Here is a 23030-nt window from a genome sequence, read left to right as displayed (position 1 = left end):
TACCCAGCTGTAAGTCTGTAAATACTTGTATATTGACATCCTAAATGTTGTCTCAAAACCTACATATGGTAGGGTGTAAGCAACTATTACATTTCAAGGTCAAAGGTCACAAAAATCGGTTTTTCGCGCTTTTTTTGGAAATATCTCGTTTCCTATGGGATTTTTGCTATTTATATCTCTTATCAATATTGTAGAATACAAAATTCTCTACAAATTTTATTTAAAATTTTTTTTTATACGGTGAACCGTTTTCGAGATAGAGAGCGGAGAGCGCGGGGTCACAGCATCACTTCAGCCTCCGGTCGAAAACGCGCCATATAGTTGATGAACTATCAATAAACCAATTATTATAAATATTTGTCAAATTAATTAATTACTGACAAATTTGGATGAACTAGCTGCAGCATTTAAGGAAGAAAATTGTTCGGCCCAGAAATTATTAGAGAGTGGAACTCAAACCTTATTGGCAGTCTATAATGCTCCGAAATCTGTGAAAAGTTTCGATCATCTTCGTTACATGCATTACGTCAAGTCTACAAAACTTAATAAACCAGTGCAGCTTTCAAATATTCCACCAACAAGTGCAGCTGCTCATCAACATTTCAACCGTGTATATTATCAAGTTCAAACTTGGTTAGGACGTGATTTGGAACCCCAGGTATGGGGTTGGGCAATGCGAAACGATTTTCTGGAGCCTATCATGACAATTTACCACCTGCTCCAGAAGATTTGCTAAATACAATTTTCTGCAACTGCAAGAGTGGTTGTGGTTCGCGATGCGGATGCAGGAAAGCGGACTTGCAATGCTCTTTAACTTGTGGCCAATGTAATGGGCAAGCTTGTCAATGCTCTACGATATCAGAGCGACATTAACGAAGATGGAACCTTTAACCCAGAAATCATGGAAGAACTTGAGACAAATGTCGTTGAAGACGATAATGAAGACCAGTTTGAAATTTACCGGCAGCCAGAAGACGACGATGAAGAGGAAGAAGATGATTAAAATTATAAATTGTAGTTTTTGTACCCTTTATTCCATTTTTTTACTTTCAATAAAAATTAATGTATTCAATGATATTTTTAATAAAAAGATTAATTCATAATTTATTCGTTTTTTTTTTCATCATGTAAGAAGTCATTAATATTAATTAGGTTAAAATTCAAATATAATTCCTATATTTTCATTAACAATTCTGTAATTACATGGGCAGGTAAGTGTTGTTAAATAAATTATTACTAAATGAAAAATGGATAAGTTAGGAAAAAATGATAAAGTAGAATATAATAGTTAACAAAAAATTGACAAATATTTATAATAATTGATTTATTGATAGTTCATCAACTATATGGCGCGTTTTCGATCGGAGGCTAAAATGATGCTGTGACCGCGCGCTCTCCGCCCTCTATCTCGAAAACGGTTCACCGTATAAAAAATTTTTTTTAAACCAAATTTGTAGAGAATTTTGTATTCTACAATATTGAAAAGAAATACGAACACCAAAAACCCATAGGAAATGAGATATTTCCAAAAAACGCGCGAAAACCCGATTTTGGTGACCTTTGACCTTGAAATTTAATAGTTGCTTACACCCTACCATATGTAGGTTTTGAGACAACATTTAGGGTGTCAATATACAAGTATTTACAGACTTACAGCTGGGTATCTCGAATTCCGAGGTGAACTTACTAAAATGACTGGACTATTGTGTTTGTCGAAATGAATAAGCTGAGTTATAGAGTTCAAGATTTTTTTTCTTGTTTTTTCTTGCCTCAATTCTCACGTTTTTATCTATGAAATTGCTTTTGCATTGCCAAGTGTGTCGGTTAAAGTTTTGGTTCTGTTCCAAAATGATATATTCCTTGATTTGTACACTGTTTGCACGCTCCTGTATTACATAATCATACTGGAACAATACAATGACGCGGACCTTCGGGGACGGAATAATTGTCGCAACGAATTATGTACGTGGACCCTCGCGTTAAATAAATTATTCAAGACCCTTCAATGTTGACTTTTGTAAGCTTTCTCCTCAATTTAGTCTGTGTAGAGATGATGTCTTTGATGGTTATTTATACACGAGATAGTGTAATGCACACGCGGCAAGCTCTATCTCTAGATATCTAATAATATTTTTTCTTGAGATTGTGTAAGCTGTTCTGGAGATAACTTGAAACAGACATCCATACATGCATCTAAACACTCGCATTAACAATATTAGTATGATTATTATTATTAGAGTAGTGGAGAGGAGTGTTGGAGAGAGTTCAATTTCAGTTCAATAGATCAATAAAACTAAATTTAAAACTCCTGTAGACTCAACATAAAAAGTTAAATATAGTTAATAAAAGTTGCTTACAGTAACTAAAAATGTAAAAGTAAAATTATGTTTAAATTTTAATCCAATTTATTTTATTCCATATTGCGAATTGGGAAAACAAAAGCAGAAGTTTTGAGGAGGTTGGAAAGATTTTTGAGAAGTTACATAAAATAATTAGTTTCGAGACCACTCCATTTATTGCATCCACCGCATTGCGTAAACACATTTGTATCGCTAAGAAAGGTGATAGCTGTTGTGTATTGCCTTATTTGACGTAACATTTGACTCACGTTACTACTAGTATATGCGTGAAGTCGTAGTCGAAACTGTCAATAGGGTTAGTCCGGTCACTTCGGAAGAGAGCGAAAGTGGATTAACCACATGCCGGTTATTTTAATGGCCACTGGACTGGCCAAACATACCGCTCACTCAGATCTAGGTGATATAGCTAGTTATGGTTTTTGATACAATCTATTGTCTTTTGTTTGGCAAGATGGCTTCGCTTAGATGAGAAAATTCTTACATAACAATTTGTAGGTAGGTTTCATTGTTAATAATTTTTTTTTGGCAAAATTGTTACACCTGTTTAGGATACAGGAAGTTACAATGGATCAGACATTAAGGACCACGTACATATTGATATACCCACGTGAAATATTAACGTCTTTTCAGTCCGTCATTAAACAAATAGTGTTAGTCAGAAAACATCGGCATTAGTAAAATGAGGTTAACAATTTTTCCCTAGGGATTGGAATAACGATCGGTTTTTTGTTGCTTTCATTCAATGAATTTACGCAACCTTCACTAAAACGTTTATTCATCCCATGGATCGTCTGCCTAGGCTGTGTCATCTCACAGTGGCTACAATTTTTCTATAATTACTTTTAATATTACCCTATCAAATGTATTAAAAAAACGTTATCGTTCTTTTATTACGTGTTTTTTTTTTAATTATTTCGGACTTCGTAGTTAGCTTTTGTTACCTGCAATGGACTCGAAATTAGGTCGGGTTCAAGTCAAGTGTACTTATACGGGGTGAAAGGTTCAAAGTAGAGTATTGAATTATTATTATTCAACACATTTGGATACCTGAAATTAAATCATCAGACAGCTAACGTAAATAAAAAATGGGAACTTTTGCAGACCGTCAAGATGAGAAAAGTATCTTACCTCGGCCACGTGTTCAGGGACAACAGATACGAACTCCTCCAACTTATCTTGATGGGAAAAGTCCCCGGTAAAAGGAGTGTTGGTCGCAGAAAAATCCTGGTTGCGCAACATCGGAAAGTGGACAGGGTCGACGAGTGCCGGCCAACTGTTTCGACTCGCAAGAGGCAAAGTAAAATATGGAGAACTGATCGCCAACCTTCGCTAGTCGAAGAGGCACTTGAAGAAGAAGAAGAAGACAGCTAACACAACCAACAGTTTCGCCGATCGACTTGTTCTACAGTTCGGTAGTTTTTGAGTTTATTCGGAACAAAAAAAAACATTCAGATTATAACATTCATATAAAATTGGATTGAACAGACCAATTGTAAATGATACTGTCAGGAAAAGATAAATATCAAGTTCATTGTCAGCAATTGGATATTTCTGACAAATAAACTATATAAAGGATATTGTATCACATTCACATCATATCTTTATTGATTTATTAATAAAACGTTTACGTTGAGTAGATTCAGCGTACGGCCTCGTTCTACCATATTTCTTATCCCACCCTGTCAGATGATTTATCCTCACTTTGGTCTTGTTTTTCTTGATAAGTTTTTTCGTTACGTAAGCTACGCTCACTAATCAAAATTACTATATCATTTCCAAAGTAACATAATTTCTTAAGTTAACAGTTAATTTCTTAAGTTTTTTTTATTAATTGTCTTTTATTATTATTCTTGTCTTATTTAAGGTTACTAATATTATAAATGTGAATGTTTATATAGATAAATGGATGGATGGATGATATTTGTTTAATGGTCTCTCCAGAACGGCTGCTTGGATCTCGCTGAAATTTTAAATACATGTAGAAAATAGTTTGGAAGAACATATAGGGTACTAATTCAGACTTTACTTTTACCATTATATAGATAATAAGCTTTTGCCTCGAATTTTTTCATAATGATTTTTATAATATTGGCAATGGTATTAAAGAAATTATGCGAATAGTGAGTGAGTGTAAAGCCATTTTTAATTAATGAATTGTTTTACTACAATTTTGTACTCGGATTTACCTCGACGATTGTGTTTTGTTTTAGTTTAGTTCTTTTAAATATTGTATATCTTAGAAACGAACAGTTAACAGCGGCATCTTTAAGCAGTAGCATCTTTAGAAGCATCTATGAGCATTTTTCAGAGTCGACTTACACTCACAGCTTTAAGCAGTCTGTGTACGTTGGCATTAAATCTTTATATCAGGTAATTGGTACTTTGAACTGTGTCTTGTCGTAAGACATAAACGAAGAGGTGGATTTCTAAGCATTATTACCTAATAGAAAAACTAAAATAACATGCAGATCACGGCCGCGACGCGTTACTCTGGTGGGGTGACGTTGTCTCTCGCATCGTTATGTTATCGAGATATAGTCCGAAAAACTTATTTGACCCGGTGGGCATAAGTTAAACGAAATTACAATACTTTATTAGCGACCCTTGTCCATGTCAAAAAAGTACCACAAAATATTTGTCAACCTGTGCCGGTAAAGTAGATTTTAAATATTTTCGGACAAAATTCACCTCAATAAGAGACCTCTCACTGGGACAGATAAATTTGTGGCACTATGTTATGTTAATTTTATAAAAACTGTGTTAAAACATCGGTCTGTGGGCGAGACGAGAATTAGGACGTGTAAGTGATCACTATTGTGATATCGATGCCACCCGATGCGTTTACCTCCTTCTGTACCTTTTCGGTCGAAATCTATATTCGATTTTGAAACATTTTGTGCTTATTTGTAGTGTTTTAAATTTAATGCGATCGAAAAACATGATCTTTTGTTTAGAGGGTGTTTAAAAGCAATTGTGCTATTAATCCTACCTTCATTGAAGCTTTTTCGTTTGTGAAAAGCAAAGTATGGATAAAACATCCAATATTAAAAATGTATTGTTTTTTGGCGCTTATTTTTTACCACAATTTTTTTTAATTCAAACCTAGTATGAGTAGTTTCTGTAAGTGCCGGCTCAAAAAGCTTAGAAAATATATGTATGTAAGTATGTCGTTTAAAAAAATAACTACTTTATTATTACTTTAACATGATTTAAAACCTTAACATACTTTTCAGTTATACAATTTTATACATTATGGTTTACAGATTCCAGTATATTTTATACTTGACTTGATTTTTATCATGCCCGACCCTTTTCGTTTTTTTCTTTGATGTTTCGCTTTTGAACGAATGTTGCCTCATTTTGATTTTTTTACCGCAAAACGTTTTTTTTTAATTCTGAGTAACCTCTAGTTTATAATACTTATTTTGGACGTCGTATTTACCAAAATTCTGGCTATTCTTAATGATTAAAAATACTTAAAATTATAAAGTCTATATACCAAATTAGTAAGTTTGAAAGTTAATAATATGACATTTGTGGTTTCTCTATCATGCTAATTTAATACATAAATGGGTCAATTTGCAATTAAGTTAATTAAGTATTCGTTCTTGAATCGATCATAATTAGATTAAAAAGAACATAGAGTTAAATCTCATCTCATCTCACGTTCTTTTAAGAATGTTATTTAATATGTCGTTAGAAATAAAGTTGTTAAAGAATATGTAGTAATTCAGGATGTTAATAAAAATACAGATTTTGGAAACGCATAATAACTTATGACGTCTCGTATGACATCATTCGACACGGAACGATTAATTAGTGAGCGGATTAAGACCCGAATTATAGTGTTATTTCATATTTGTTGGTCAGTAGAGAATGTATTAGAAAGGTCGCTCCAAGGTACGTGCGGTGCGCACCGATTCTAGTTGCGTAATCGCAGGGTTGCCAGCTGAGGTCATCAGAATTATCGAAAACCTGCATTCTGCACTTGCAACATTTTACAATGATACAGTTTCACAGATCCGTAATGTTTAATAGCTGTGTCAAAACTAGGTCAATATACGTTTTAAAATTTATTATATAAAATATAATTTATTACTATATTATAAATGATATTTTTGATTCTATATCATTTACATTTTTCTATATGTTACTATATGTTATCATCATAACTGTCGCAGTGAGATCAACATATCTTGCCCTGCTATAAGATCTGTATCATAGATAGTAATTATAAAACATTTAACCTTATAAACGTGGAATACTGTTTTTTCAGACTGAAGAGAAACGAATAAAGGCTGAAAAGCTTAAATTTTTTGATTGTGATTTATAACTGTTGGTTTTTACAGCAATAGTTCAGGATTGAGTGTCAATTTGAACATTGTCCGGTATAAATATCGTGCAGGTAGGGATTTTCCATTTATTTTTAGACTTAGTGTCAAACTCAGAGACGATAAGTTATCTCCCTTAGTTCAAATGAAGTGTGTAAATGAGAAATAATCACTGAGGGACTCCTTTACTAAACTATTAATGAATCTGACATCAGTAAGATTTTTAAAATACAACATGCTCTTTAAAATTCAATTTAGAGCTGAATGAGATTTTATGCAAAGAAAAAATTCAATTAAAGTCACTACATCCGGTGCAAATTTTAATAACTCAGTAAAACATGAATTAAGCCCAAATATAAAGTGTTCTCCCTCGTTTTATTACCAAAAAGACTTCTTTTCTTACTTAGTAAGGTCTTTACAACTCTATATATTAAATCTTAGTACGACTAAAATTGTTTTTAAAAAATGATAAAAGATCTGGATTTTTAACCCAACTAAAGATATATACATATTTTAAAGAAAAACATTTAATATAATAAAAATGTACTCAATTAATTTCAAGCAGCAATGAATTGCTTCGCCTTTACTTTAATTTACATTTCATAGCTCGAGGGAATACCATCTGGTCGGTCAACAAAATATTGACCTCCATACAAAGATGAGCCTCTAAGGCGGTTACAAAATTGTATGAACAAATTATATTGATTGAGTTACTTGGGTCAAATACATCTCAAGGTACTGATTGTCGCAAGCTATGTATAAGCGTTTAATCTTCATTTAATCTTGAGTGTTTTGAAACCATTTGATTCAAGTCCATCTGTCTGCAGTTTATCAAAGTAGGTCGTTTGATGGAAAATGATAAAATACTATCGTATTTTGTTGATATTTGAAAAATTCTACTAACCTATTTTTCAACTTAATTACTAAAACAATAGGCTAATTTATATATTTAATTAAGGAATTAAACGTACGAACGTAAAATTACGCACTGTTGGAGTTAAAACAAAAATTGTAACTTGTTAACAAAATCATATATAGCACTAGCTGTCGCCCGCGACTCCGTCCGCGGGGAATTAAAAAAACATAATAAATAGCCTATTTGTTCTTCCACACTATGTTCTACATCTGTGCCAAATTTTATCAAGATCCGTTGTGGAGATACCTTCAAACATCCATCCATCCAGCTATCTATACATCCATCTAAATGTGGTAATAAATAAAGTGGTTTTTCTTTTCTCTTTTAGTTTTCTTTCTCTCCCACAATTTAATATTTTTTATGATGCATACACGTGTTGTAAATAAGAAACAACGTCTACATCATAAAGGAAAGGTCTCCTTCAGGGATCTGAGTTTATGACACATGGACATACATTGGTGTCCTCGCCGTAAAGTATCATAACCACGTTTCATGTTATTCATACCTAACATATATTTTGGTTATTTAGGTTCGTATTTTTCCCCGGAGTGTCAAAAGAAGACGCACTGTCAATCGGGCGTATTGATTTTTTTTAAATCAATACTCCCGATTGACTTGTATGGGACCGAATGTTCAGATTTATAATGTTTAAATTTTCATATTTATGTGTTTAAATATTTAAGACGTTTCCATGACGATTACTAATAGACCTAAGTTTGACCTAATCTCTTTTTATTACAACGTTTCATCCGCTTAGTCAATAAGGATCTGCGATTCCTCTGGTCTTGCAGATGTCTATGCCCCTTTCTCTTATAAAAAAAGGAAAAGTGAAATAGAAAAATCGAGTTCCAGTGGTAATATTTTGTCCGCAAGTGAAATAAAAGTGTAAAATAATATAGAAATGAAAACTTGAAAACGAACTTCGAGTAAAATAGCTACATTTGGAACGATGCCACAACCGTGTTACTGTTGCAAACAGAAATTTAATTACATTAACAAATCTAAAGTCGGTCTACATTTATGGAAATTCTGTTAATGATATCGGTTTTGATACGCAGTCTCCGCTTTGTCAAAGCGAATGAAAGGGATGGCGATATGTAACAGTAATTTCTACGGTAAATGTTTTAAACAAATAAATAACAAAACACCAGAGACAAAGTCTTTAGATGGCAGAATAACTGACTCGGTGTTTTGCCAAAACCAGAAACACTATATGTATGAAGTATTTGGCATTGCAATCGTAGCTAGCTTGGCACTGCAGACTGTGACATATTTCTAGTTTGAAAGATAAGTATATGCGGTGAATATCTGAATACTACTTATAAATCAATAAGGACGATAAATGGATTGTAGTTAAAATTAAAAAAATATGTAAATGATATGCATCTCTTTTTATATCTACTTAAATTAAAACATCAGTGGAAATTGATATTAATTTTTAAGAAAATTTGATTGACGACATTCTCTACTAGTATTACATAGGATTATGTAAATTTAAGAAATTCAAATTTTACATTTTAGTATGAATAAATTTTAAAACTGGAAATTAAAAGTATAGATTAAAGATTCTCTTTGAAGGAACATATAAGAAATTGAATCGACGTCCTATATTGAGTTATTATCTATCAATATAAGTAAGTTTTATTACATTTAAAAGTAAATAATGAGTTCTCATGCACTTTCAATAATATTTCCATTTTCAATAAGACTGAACTAAGCTAAGATGTTGAAGGAGTTGTAGTCATCGAGTTAACGAAGAAAGTTTCAAACATAGCTGGGTAGACGCAAGTGAAGCGAGCAATCGAATTGTCTGTCTTTGTTTGTTGTGGATCCCGGTTTGAACATCGCTCTGTTTACGGGCCCTGAGGGAGGCTAAACGTTATAACAAGTTTACCAACCATTATGGTAATTGACATCAAATCGATTACTTGTACAGTATAGGATAGAGTATAAACGAATTTTTGAATAAAATTTAATTTTTGTCCTATTTAACAAAATAAGATAGCGGCGATTGCCACATGTTGCAAAGAGGGTGCCGATAAAGCTTATAAACTCTTTAAAAATGGGCAACAATTCAGTACAGCACTATAATAAAATAATTATTTAAAAAAGTAAACAACCATTTACGTCGTTATTTTTTCAAAATTACGACTTTTGGACGAACATATACGGAATGTTTGAAGTAATCCGTGTATACCGGCCCTTACCTGTTTATTCATGAAGTAATCATTATTACAAAAAGAAAACCCACTCAAAATGCATCAATAGCAATATAAAATCGCTTTTACGTGTTTATTAAGAACCGTTTATGTTTACACGTTGGACAATTGCGCAAATACGACAAAAGGTTCAGCCAGCGTAGTTGCGTACAGATATTAAATTGTGGTGCGATTTACTATCGTGTTGAATCTATTAATAAAATCAATGGTCGCGGATGCAAACAATGAGGGATGTACATAGTATAAATATAAACGTTCCTACATCCACAAAAGTATTAGCACGTTCAGACTATTGTTCCACGGTGAAGCACTATTCAATATTTGCTCATTTTATCGAGTGTACGAGTTTTGAATAATACAATACAAAATACCATACAATAAGAAAATACATTTATGTAAATTTATAATTTTTTCATTAATTAATGATGCGAATAATCTTAGAAACTGGTATAATACTCGTAATAATTATACATTCCTTTAAATAAGTGGTTTTTCTATTTAAATGATTATAGAGAAATGGATGTCAATTTAATATATCTATCTATCTATCTTATCTATATATATAAAAGAAAGTCGTGTTAGTTACACTATTTATAACTCAAGAACGGCTGAATTGATTTGACTGAAAATTGGTGGGCAGGTAGCTTAGAACCAGGAAACGAACATAGGATAATTTTTACCCCGTTTTCTATTTTTTATTCCGCGCGGACGGAGTCGCGGGTAAAAGCTAGTATTTTATATAAACTTTATAAATATTTCAAAATATTTTTAAGATTAAAGGTTTTTAACCTATATGTTTAAGAGATAATTAAAGCTTACCGTGAATTTTATTGGGATTTTTTTATTTGGAAAATACACTGGAAATTTTTATCCCAATAGATCATGTTACAATCCTTTTTAATTGAAAAAAAAAAATGTCTTCGAATTGCTAAATGATTACCCGCAGTAACAGACATCATCTTGTTACGACTTTCTCATTAGTCTACCCAATTAAACTCATGTATTCAGTTTAATTTGGCATTCCTTTACGCAATTCAACCCGAAGAGAAATGTAGGTGTAACCGCGCACCTTGATTGTTGAGAAATATTCGCAGTAAATTTTGAAAGTATTGTTTCCTCTTGTAACCTCGATATAGAATTTATAAGGTTTTATTTTGTTCAGTTTTAGAGATATTTATTGTGCAAATACAAGAAGTAATAATAATAAAAAAAGATTTGAATAAAGAGAACATTAACATCTGCCGAAAGATATCGATATAAATATATATAGAGTACTGTTTGTTACGTCGTTGATTTGATTCCGAATATTAACCAAACTATTATGTCTTTTATTAACTTGTCTACGACTTTTTTGGCTGAATAGCCAGTACGAATGTACTGATTAAACCGTGTAATGTATAATTGTTAATTCTATTCACTCCAATTACATTATAAGACGTGAAAGTTTATAAAAATAATATTTGTCTGAGGCTTGTTTGAGTTTCTTTTAATAAGTAATGTTACAATTATATAATAATGGTTTAAATCAGCGTATGAAAATCGAACGAGAATAACAAGTTCCTGCAAAACCGGAATATAGTAAACCTCGCCCCAAATTATAGTTTCTTTTAGACACAATCGCAGACAGTGAAGTAAGTAACGTAGAGTGTGATCCGCCTTTCTAAATTCCTAAAAGATTTTATACAGAAATAGAATTAAAATGATAACAATATTATCGAGCTAATCTATTAATCTCTAATTCGAACGTAACTAATGCGGATAGTTTTTTATTTTTAACTGAGATATAATTTTTATATTGGCTTTAAAAAAAAGAAAGACATATCTTGTCCGTTATCTGCAGCATAATCAGCAATTATTTACTTATATTACTAGCTTTAGTATTATTTTTTTATATATTCCTCCCGAGTAGGGTTGGTGGCTGTAAAAAAATTTGCTAAAACTATAAGGTTTATAAAAACTTGTACGCCGACCGAACATGAGTGGTATAAATACCAGGGAGATGAGACGATGATGGGTATTATTTCTACCATAAAAATATTTTTTTTTCTTTCACTATTCTTTTAAACTGTTGTTTTACCCTTAAGTGTTAAATCAAATAACATTTTTAAGGTTTGAATTTTTAATGAAGAAATGTAAGCCGTGTCTCACTAAGTCTCGGTGACGAACTTTACCAGCTTTAATAATTTATTCACGATTTAAGGTTGATTTGAAATGTTTGTAAAATAAAAGTTTGCGGATTATAAATTCTGTGAAAAAGACTTCAGACGGTGATGTCAGTTTGAATATTATATTTTTTGTAAAAATACGAGTGGTACAAGTTTTTATTTTCATTTCTTAATTTTGAATAATTGAATGTTGTAATTATGATGGAGAAATTTGTCCAAATTCAATTTCTATTAGACTTTATTTGGATCGTGATAGGTTATCCTTTCGTAATAATTTACTTCTGCCAAAATTACATTTTCATTTATAGTCGCTAAACTAGATATCGCCTACGACTCCGATCTCGCGAAATAAAAAAACTTTATGAGTAGCCTATGAGTTCTTTTATACTATGTTCTGTATGTATGCCAAATTTCATCGTGTTCTTTGAGCCGTTCTAGAGATACCTTCAAACAAACATCTATCCATCCATCCATTTATCCATGCATCTAAACATTCGCATTTATAATCTTAGTAAGATAAACAGCAATAACACGTTAACAAGACGTTAAACTTCGATAAAATAAACAGAATTATAAAATAAATATAAATCGATATGTGTTAAATTGTTACAACCTTTGACTTATTGAAAGGAAATCAATGTCGTTACCATCTTGACCTTAGTGTGTGAGTTGTGACTATCAATCATTTGACCGTGGTGAAAAGAAGCCACTGACGCGACGTATTCACTCTAGGGCTGCCAAATATTAGTTAACGTAAACACGAGTATTGGCGATGAAAACACTTCTTGTTATTTCTTGAATACTTAGCGAGTGATGTAAAAAAAAGCTCGCTCTTAACCTTTGGGCGCCCGCGACTCCGTCCGCGCGGAATAAAAAATAGGAAACGGGGTAAAAATTATCCTATGTCCGTTTCCTGGTTCTAAGCTACCTGCCCACCAATTTTCAGTCAAATCAATTCAGCCGTTCTTGAGTTATAAATAGTGTACCTAACACGACTTTCTTTTATATATATAGATAATCTGATCTGAAGACTCAATGTCAACCATGTGGACTTTAGAAACTGGAATCTTCCGAGTTAACCCGAAGAGTAGACAGCCCCACTCGTCCTCCCTTAGTCATTAATTTGACTGAATGTAACAGGGAAGATCGAAGAACAAATTTGTTCGACTATTTCTTAACTATTTAACCATTTTAATATAATACGTATGTATTATAAATAACTATGAGATCTTCGTTAATATTTTTGCTAGTTCAAGATATAAATATGTGATATTGCATTTTAACAAGTGTATCAAGCATTTATGTAAAAGAATTTCTCAATTATAATTACCATTTTAGTTAGTTGTTTAGTTCCTTTTTATTATAGATCACGTCCAAGTTGCCGTTATCATAAATACAAAATAAAATACAAAAATTCAGCCGCCGTTGAAAAATGCGAATAAATTGTCTTGGGTACTTTGTTTGGCATCTGAAGACATTACGCTAAAAGTTGTTCGGACCCAAATCGTTGTTATGAAAGAATGAGTTGATGTACCCAGTAAATCGTGTACGCCACGTGCAAATTTTCCTCGTCAATTTGCAAAAAGTCTTTGAATTACATATTGAACGAATTTATTAACAAAGTGAAATTTCATTGGTAAGTCCAGTCCGCCAGTCTTATTGGCTTCGTAGAAAATGACAGCCGATGAAGCCATCACAAAGCATTGAAATATTATTAATACGTTATGACGTTTCACTTTGTGAATAAATTCTTTTCAAGTACAATTTTCTGAAAAGAGACTATTTGCCGGGCAAATTATAAACGGGCGGCGTACACAATTTGCTGGTGTCATAGCTATCTCGAGGTATTCGAGTGGCTCTTTAAAAATTGTTCGCCGAAGAAAAATATGTATAAAAAATAAATGCCGGCTTTGTTAAGTGATATTTAATTTATAAATTGTTTCGGCGCTTTTGTTTTAGGAATTTTTATAAAGCGTAAGGGTTGTCCTTCGTAAGAATTCCAATTTGTAACATGATAAAAACAGTTTTAAAATATTTTGGAAGCAAATATGTTGACAAACATTGACAGAAAAATTATTACAAATGAGATATCTAAAATACTGTGGTCTGAGAATGCACTATCTAATCTTGTTAGGTATCAAACAGTGAGAGGATCCGGGGATGGTGCTGACGACGCACATGTGGTCACAAATGCGATGCAACAGCGAAAGGTTTTAGACTATACTTGTCTGACATAATCCGCATTCACTCCACGAAGGACGATACCATTATTACTACAATATACAGATTTTTTTCTAAAAAATAAAGTATACAGTAGATAAAATATGAATTAATAAACACTCTGGTTCTTGATTTATATTTAAATTGGGATGAGCAATTAGAATTTAATGTCTAACTGCCGTACCCAGAGTCATAAATTAATCGCTAAGGGATACTCTTAGAATAAGTTTATTCTACTAATGTAACCTAATGGTACTAGAAAGGAAACATAGTTACTTGAAAGATTAAGATTTCCGAATGAATAATTGGGAAAAAAGTGATTATAGTTTTTTTTACATCTACTTCTTAATGTATGTTTAATGTTGGTGAAATCGTGACTGAAATATTACTTTGTTGGCCCTCTAAGCTGATGCTAATAAAAGTATGCATTAGTTAACCTAACTTTGAGGTGAGCTGAAAGCGGATTCGTGTTAAGCTGAAGTACCAACGCATTATTCATGTTAACTTTATATGCTGTATTTTTTTTTTTTGGAAAAAGGGAAAATAAAGTATTTCAGAAAAGTATAGTCGTCGAAAATAAGATCTATTTACAGTGCAAATGTTCTAGTATTTGTAAACATGAAAGAAGAAACTAGAAGCAATGTTACATTCTGGGTTAAGTATACCAAAATGTTTAAAACTTTAAGGTGACATCTGCTAACAATAACTATTGTCACTTAGATTTCAACTTTTACGCATCGTCTAGAAAAACAACTATTGTTATGTCACTGATATGTTTATATTATCTTCATTATGCAATTACCCTAATATCGTGATTTCTTTAAATCGACGAGACATAATCACTTAATAACTAACGTAAATAACCAACGAAAATTCTTGCATAATTAAAAAAAAATCTCTACATGTGACAGCGGTTATTTATTCATGGTTGTGTAATTCAAATTAAACGGTTAAACTGAACGAATTCTTTGAAATAAGCATGATTAGTAAATGAAATTAGCATGCTCCTACTATTTATATGGGAAAAAAGATATTTATTCTAAACCAAAAAACAAAATGGGATATTAAGGGAACATACAAGTAGCTACAGGAGTTCGTCTAAGGATGATTCTAACTCCTTATATTTTAGCAACCTAAAGCCTTATTATTATTGCTTATAACATCCATTTAAAGTTCCCACTCACTGAAGCGTAACCTTCAATGTTAATTTTTATCACAATGGTTCATTTTGAGCCACATATATCTTACCCATATATATCTACTGCGTACTAAAGACGTGACTAAATCTCGGACTATCTCTATCGCTGGGTTTAACAAATATGTTTATGTTTTAACGTGAGATAAACATATTGTACATATTTACACGCATTCATTCTATTGTTTCGCACAATCAACTATCACTAAATCAGAAACTTTATTACTGAAGTCAATTATAGCTTAAGAGTTGCATTAGGTTTTGCCATTTCAAGGAACTTTATCTGAAAGTGCTAATAAAGACGCTTTATAATTTAACGTGTAATAATTGCGAAAATATTTTACAAAAAATACATTAGAAAATGTAGAGTTCATAAATCCTTTTGCTTAGAAAAGGAAGGAGTCAGAAAAAAAACTGTGTCTCAACAGAGCCCCAAGGTGCGTGCTTACTGCGGACGAAAATGAACTGAAAGATTATCGTAGTGTGTGAAGGCGAGGTGGTAAGGCGAGCGACTGCAGCTAAGGCGGCGTATCGAATGCGCTCCGAGCTCGCCACGGACCTCGTCGAAAAGAAAGGACCGTATATTTGTTAAATAATGACGATAGTTGCACGTTACCAAGTGAAATGTTCGTAGGGATGGAGTGTTCTGACGAGATGAGCACTTTGGTATTTAAGAGCGGGTCGGCATGGCGAATGTCATCAGTTACCACAAGCTCCCACTGTCAGTAACATCTCCAAAAAGTGAAGTTGTTCTAGTCGGTGCGACTGCAATTACTACAAGTAGGGTCCACACCTACATAAAAGAAGTACAACCCAAGCACAATATGCGCGCTTTTGTGGTGAGTTCAGCTTGCGCTTGATTTTTAAAACATCAATTTAACCCATTTTTTTCTATTTGGCACAAGCGATTTATTCTGCACATGATATAAGTAAACGTTTCCAGGAATCACGGTGTAAAGTGAAGTGTTCAGTGATTTCTAAACGGACTGTCACATACTGTGCCAAATAGTGCGGGAAAATATTTCCTCCCTGTGATTTGTGATAAAAGTGTTCGTCGTTCCCTCTTTTATATCACAGGAATGAGTTCATTCTTTACGTTTCCTAATAAAAACTTCTTGTCTTTCTTTTCCAATTTAATGCTTTTTTTAGTTTTATAAAAAAATCGTTTTTGGTATTGAATATTAAATAACATAATAGTGAAAAAAAAAAGCCGTATTTATGATTTACGTAAAAAAAATTCTGATACTAACTGTAATTTAACGCAAAAGTAAATCAAATAAAAGTCTAATTTGAAATATTTCGTACTTTGTTAAAAATTAAATTTATTTTTCTTTCTAAACGAACAGGAACTAGTTCATTATTCAGTTCGGGTACAATATTTATTTTACAGAAACCATTTCATCACGATATAACTTCGAAATGTCAATGAAAGTAGCCTCCTTATCAGTATTCAGTGTAACAACATTCTACTGTGTTAATTCACATCTTACGTAATCCAGACCATTTCAAATTGGTAACTACCGCGTACGAGTTATCTAGCGTTACGTCACCAATATCTTTCCTAATCTCTTTATTGAATGAATCTGCAATCGTATTGTTAATATTTGTCCTGTATTCGATATAACGATAGTGATTTAAATATATATGGGTGGAAAACAATGTTTGGTTAAGACAAAAGCTAAGCGAATTGTTTCTAAAGAAAATTAGCTGCGCAGTAACATAAATTGGTATTACTTAGTATTTAGAATCATCCTTTTAAACTGGATCTATTTATTTTGTTTTTTCGATTAATTTTTTGATTTCATGTAAAATTGAATTTTGGAAAAATGTGTTAGGAAATTAACAATAAAATAATCTTGTTGCAGGTACTCGCCTGTGTGGCGCTCGCCTACGGCCGCCCCGAGCCTCCAGTCGGCTACAGCTACTCCGCACCGTCGAGATATTCTACTCCATCTGGCAGCTATGGAGCCCCATCTCTCGGAGGAATTAGAGGCATCTCAGCTGGAGGACACTCCGGTGCTCTTTCTGGTGGAATCTCCCTTGGCTCAGCTGGACTCTCCCTTGGCGGACACTCCGGTGGACTATCATCCAGTTTCTCTTCTGGCGGCATTTCCCTTGGCGGCGGCAGCATTGGTGGAGGACTGGCATTGAGTGGCGACTCTGGATTCAATGGCGGATATGCCGGTGGTTATTCTGGTGCACCTCTAGTGCAAAAGCACATTTACGTTCACGTCCCACCCCCAGAACCCGTAGAACAGAGAATTCCCCGTATCCCAGCTGTTGCTCCCCCTCAGAAGCACTACAAGATCATCTTCATCAAGGCTCCGACTCCCCCCACCCCAGTGGCGCCCATTATCCCCGTCCAGCCTCAAAATGAAGAAAAGACACTTGTCTACGTCTTGGTCAAGAAGCCCGAAGAACAGCCCGACATCATCATCCCCACCCCGGCTCCTACTCAGCCCTCAAAACCAGAAGTTTACTTCATCAAATACCAAACCCAGAAGGAAGGTGGTGCTATTGGAGGTGGTGCTATCGGCGGTGGTGCTATTGGAGGTGGTGCTCTCGGAGGTGGTGCTCTCGGTGGCGGTGCTCTTGGAGGTGGTTCTATCGGCGGTGGTGATCTTAGCGCCATTTCTCTTGGTGGATCTGGAATCGGAGGAATCGGAGGTGGTGCTGGCATCGGTGGCGGATCCGGTCACGGTAATGACATCGGTGCTGACTTCGGCACGAGCGGTGTTGAGGACAGCGGCTCAGACGGTGGTCACGGTGGTGCTACCAGCACTCAGTACGGTCCCCCTGGACACGTTGCTGGACCTCTTCATTAAATCTAAATTCCTCAAATGTGCTTAAGTGGTAGAAAGAGGAGCTACGATATTTATTGCTAAGCGACTACATCGCCCAATGGTTCATCCAGCCTTTCAGTCAACGCGAGGGTAACTCGCGGTCTTCTATTTCTGCCGGCAATCTTCTGCAGTCGAATGCCCTGTAAATAGTCACCATCCGCATTCGTCTGCAGTCTCCATCGTGACGATGTTCGACTCCTTCCTCCCATCACCACTCATCGCTACTTGTTATTAGTGCACAGTGTTAATGTTGTTCGAAATGAGTATTTTACTGCGACTGTTATGTTTATGTATTATAGATAGCTTTTTTATTTTTTATAATAAAACACAAATGTGATGCAATTATGTTTTTTTGGTATACTCCACACATGTTGTTTTGTGCGGACAATTACAACACATCCGAAAGCAGATGTGAAAGGTTGCCTTGGCCGGCATGGCTGAGGGTGGTCGGTGATCCGTTCGAGACTCCTTTCTCCTTTGCGACCAGTATTATAAGGTTTGGTATAGAATCAAAATTATGTAGAATAGTATCGTAACAGCGCGCCGTTACGCAAGAAGGTCGCAATACGGCGAGTGGCGCGGACGCTGCGCCGCGCTTTTATTAATGGCCTCTAATGGATCAAACGCATTATCATACGTTCTGCCAATAAAGTGGTTAGAGCAATTATTACATAAAACTACATACTTGTAAATTATACTGAGACAACGCTCATTCTCATGAATGATTATCATTTCACTAACCTATTGATCACAAATTACTTACTATTCCATTTGTTGAAAAATTATGTTTGATTTTTAATTCATGTGAAAGCTGTTTGCTTTAAAATATTATCAACTTTCGTTTTTATTTGGTTCAGTTCCGCTTTCATTCGTTGCAATTTTATTATTATTAATGTTAATATAATGACAATTAATTTAATTAATTAGTCAAAATGTGATCTCACGAATAAAGGTTAAAAACACTCTTAACATATTTTACAATCGGACTTTATTATGGAATCGGAATTTATATGCGATAATATTTAGAGAATGGACATTATTTTCTACTCGTTGCAATCACAAGTATCAAGATGATAATAACGTCGATGGTGTTGACAACAACGTTTATTGAAAGAGTTGCACATAGATCTATTCTCCGTCGACAATTATTAATATACAATATAATACTCGTATAATACCCGATCAGTAATGGTTTTAGCTGTATTTGCGCACTAGGCGAGATTTCTACAGCGCCCTCTTTTTTTACCATGCCTTTGGGGAGTTGACAGGGTTATGTGAGATTGTGTATGGCGCCCCTTTCTGTTCAGCGCTCTGGGCGGTCGTCCAACTGCGCCTTACCCTAGCGCCGACCCTGTACCCGAAAATATTATAGGTACTTTAGTAGTTAGTAGGTTTTAGTACTTACATATTTTTAGAGATGTGGTAAAGTTTATTTTACACTTTAAAGAAATGTCTTTCGTAGAGTATGAACTTTTAGAGTCACCTTAATTATAACCTTTTTTTGAGTTTTTTTTAATTCAAAGATGAAGGTAGCTTTAATTTAACCAAGCGAAATTACGTAGTCTGTAGTGCAAGTTATCAACACCAATCATAATTTACTATTACAAAGATTACCAAATATTATAAGAGACCAGCTATAACGCAGATGTGTACCAAAGCTGGGCCAATGAATAACGCATCAAAGCACTCAAGTGAACATATGCTGGGATTTAGTTATGAATATATTATTGTAACCAAATAAGTACTTCAGACAATTCTTAAATAATCATATTTTAACTAGCTTGTATAACTTCTACCAGAGCTGGGCATTAACTCGTTAATCCGTTAATCGTTAATTAACGAAGTTAACATTTTGCTTAACGGATTAACTTTTAAGTTAACTTCAAAAAGTGTTAACGCTTTTGTTAACTTCCGTTAAACTCAACTTCCGTTAATAAAAGTCCGTTAATCGTTAAATTAGAAACTTGGAGACGTGCTGTCATTTTGTTTAAATTACGCGCCACGTCACGCTCGTAAGTTCAACTATGTTGGGCAACTGTCGACGACTCGAATGGTGAACGAACGAGTCGATAATTGATATATGTGAAGTTCGCGCGCATGTGTGATGCATCAGAGCGTCCGGGAAAGACATGACCAACAGGACAAAATCAAAAGAAGAAGGTTCGAAATAGTATATTTCATAACGAGTATATAAAAGCACGAGTATGTAATAGCCCACATTCCGAACGCTCTTCGTCCCTGCAATAAGCCACTTTTTGAGAAACTGTATAAAAAACACTTTTTTATTCGTGCTTTTTCTTTACTTTTCTAAACTCGTATGTTCTCTTTCCCAACTGTCAAAAACTCTCGTCTATTAAAAAGAAAAAACCAACCACGAAGTTTTTACAAAAAAAAAAAAATCACTGAAATTTTTATGCTTCATACAAATATTTCTAAAAAGAAGCTCCTAATTTTTTACAATATCAGATTTAATGATTTGATTCAATGAATTAGGTTGGTTTCATTTTATTTCATCTCATTAAATTTAATTTTCATTTCATATCTATAAAAATAACCTACTGAAGACTTGGCCGTTTGGGCATAGTTCCCTTTGCCTACCCAGAATGGGTGAAACAAAAAAAATCTCTGTTTGTATTCTTTTACGGTTGGCGCTATTTTCCAAACATTTTAGTTAGTTGAGTTGTGTTTTTATTATTACATTAAATTGCTTAATTTTTTCACAACTGTATTAAAAATACTTGTGCCAACTGTCAACCCTCACCTTTGGCTGCGCCTCGGCTGGGGTAGACATTTGTCGGAACACTTTGCAATGACAGGCTTTCCGCACTCGTAATGAAATATACTATAATTAATTCATACTTGTCTCTAATACTAATGTTTTATAGAATTAAGATTAATTTTTATTATATTTTGATTAATCAAATTAATATTTTAAACAAGTGTCGCCACAATAAGTGTGAAAATAGTATGTATAATTTTGGCATGGTTAACTGTTAACGATTAACTTTAACTTGCGTTAAATTTTCGAGAATTTAACGCTTTAACGATTAACGAAGTTAAATTTTTAATTAACGAATTAACGATTAACGAAGTTAACTTTTCGATTAACTGTGCCCACCTGTGACTTCTACATACTTTTTCTGGCAGGCGAACATTAATATGTATAGATGGCGCTACTAATTTACATCTTGAATATTTCACCTTAATTAATTCTCTAGTATTTGAATTCTTTTGGTGTATTATGTAAGTGTACGTGTTCTAATTGCGTAATAAATAACTATGAATGATGAAAATGAATACTAATCCCGGTTTATATTTGTAGTTATTGTAAGTATATGCGAAAATATGAAATGACTTTGTTATTTTAAAAAGGATTCGGGCAAAACATTATTCGCCATCGCCTGTCCCTGGCAAATACCATTAAAGTATTGGCAACTTGCCAAAATTTGTTGGGACAAATGCTTTGTACATTTTCACAATAATAGTCCAGTCATTTTAGTAAGTTCACCTCGGAATTCGAGATACCCAGCTGTAAGTCTGTAAATACTTGTATATTGACACCATAAAAGTTGTCTCAAAACCTACATATGGTAGGGTGTAAGCAACTATTAAATTTCAAGGTCAAAGGTCACAAAAATCGGCTTTTTGCGCTTTTTTTGGAAATATCTCATTTCCTATGAGTTTTTTGCTATTCGTATTTCGTATAAATCTTTTTGTTTTCTTTTAATGCCTCCTACGCATGTGGCCGTAACTCGTCTTTGGAGCAAAATTAGTTTAGATTGTTTCCGAAATCTAATAAACTAGAAATAAAGATATCTTACCTTAATAATGAAATTATGGATGAAATAACGTATAACGAATAACTAAGGGATATATAAGTATGTCAACAAGTTTCAATAATATGGCGCTACAGAAAAATCGCACTTTTTGTGGCCATTTGCATAGGAGCCGTAGCTTTATTCCAAAATATTTTAGGGAGTGGAGTCTGTCGGACGATTTAATAGAACAGATAAAGTGGAGATATCCGACGACTATGCATGCGTAACTACTTTTACATAAATAAAAATAAATCTTTGTATGTTTGTCTCTCCTACGCGTTTTTAAGATTGGAAACCACGGAACAGATTGAAATTGATGGAACTTTGTCGACGTTAATTACCACGCCATTACGTATGTTATAACAGAGAAACAAATAAAAAAAATAGATTATATTTAATAAGTGATCATATTTAATAGTATCTTATTTTCATCCAGGTTATAAAACTAATAACTTTATACTTGAACATTAAAGCGACTTGTAATAGGTGCATTTGGTTCTTAGCCCGACATTAAATTGTAAATTCTAGTGACTGCACTTCGTTGGTATGGCGCAATTTATAATGCTGTGTAATAGCTCGCTTAGCGATGGTAAATCGCCACTAATCATCTAGCAATGTGGTCAAAATGTACAAATGTAGGTTAGTTATATAAATTTATCGTAATTTGAAGAAAAAAAGATTTAAAAAACATTTCAGTTTCTGTTAATTTGTGGTTTGAAAGTATTCGCGATTTTCCATTATAAAATTTTTGTTGAAAAACATATTGTATCCCTTTTATTCTCTTTGCGAAACACGAGTAACAATGTGTTTCTTAAGAATGGAGTGTTTACGTTATGAAAACTGATATTTACTTTGTTGTTACAGAAGAAAAATAGATGTATTTACTGTAATATAACACATAATCAACCATTTAAAAATCAATAAATGCAATTGACATTCCTCTAGTCATATTCCAGGGATGAA

At 33.5% G+C, this 23030-nt stretch overlaps 2 protein-coding genes across 6 annotated transcripts in view; one reads left to right on the top strand and one right to left on the bottom strand.

Moving 5' to 3' along the window:
• Nucleotides 1-23030, bottom strand: part of LOC106720027 (frequenin-1) — a 120001-nt gene that overhangs the window by 24390 nt on the left and 72581 nt on the right. The gene's annotated exons all lie outside the window — the stretch shown is intronic.
• LOC106720024 (glycine-rich cell wall structural protein 1) lies at nucleotides 16094-18592 on the top strand. The gene is made up of 2 exons (XM_014514564.2): nucleotides 16094-16245; nucleotides 17272-18592. Exons 1-2 carry the CDS (start codon nucleotides 16231-16233, stop codon nucleotides 18229-18231), a joined length of 975 nt encoding a protein of 324 aa, XP_014370050.2. The 5' UTR covers nucleotides 16094-16230; the 3' UTR covers nucleotides 18232-18592.

This window comes from Papilio machaon, chromosome Z (genome assembly GCF_912999745.1).
Source record: "Papilio machaon chromosome Z, ilPapMach1.1, whole genome shotgun sequence".
Taxonomy (NCBI): domain Eukaryota; kingdom Metazoa; phylum Arthropoda; class Insecta; order Lepidoptera; family Papilionidae; genus Papilio; species Papilio machaon.
The sequence above is the reverse complement of the archived record's forward strand: the minus strand, read 5'-3'. Positions and strand labels throughout refer to the sequence as shown.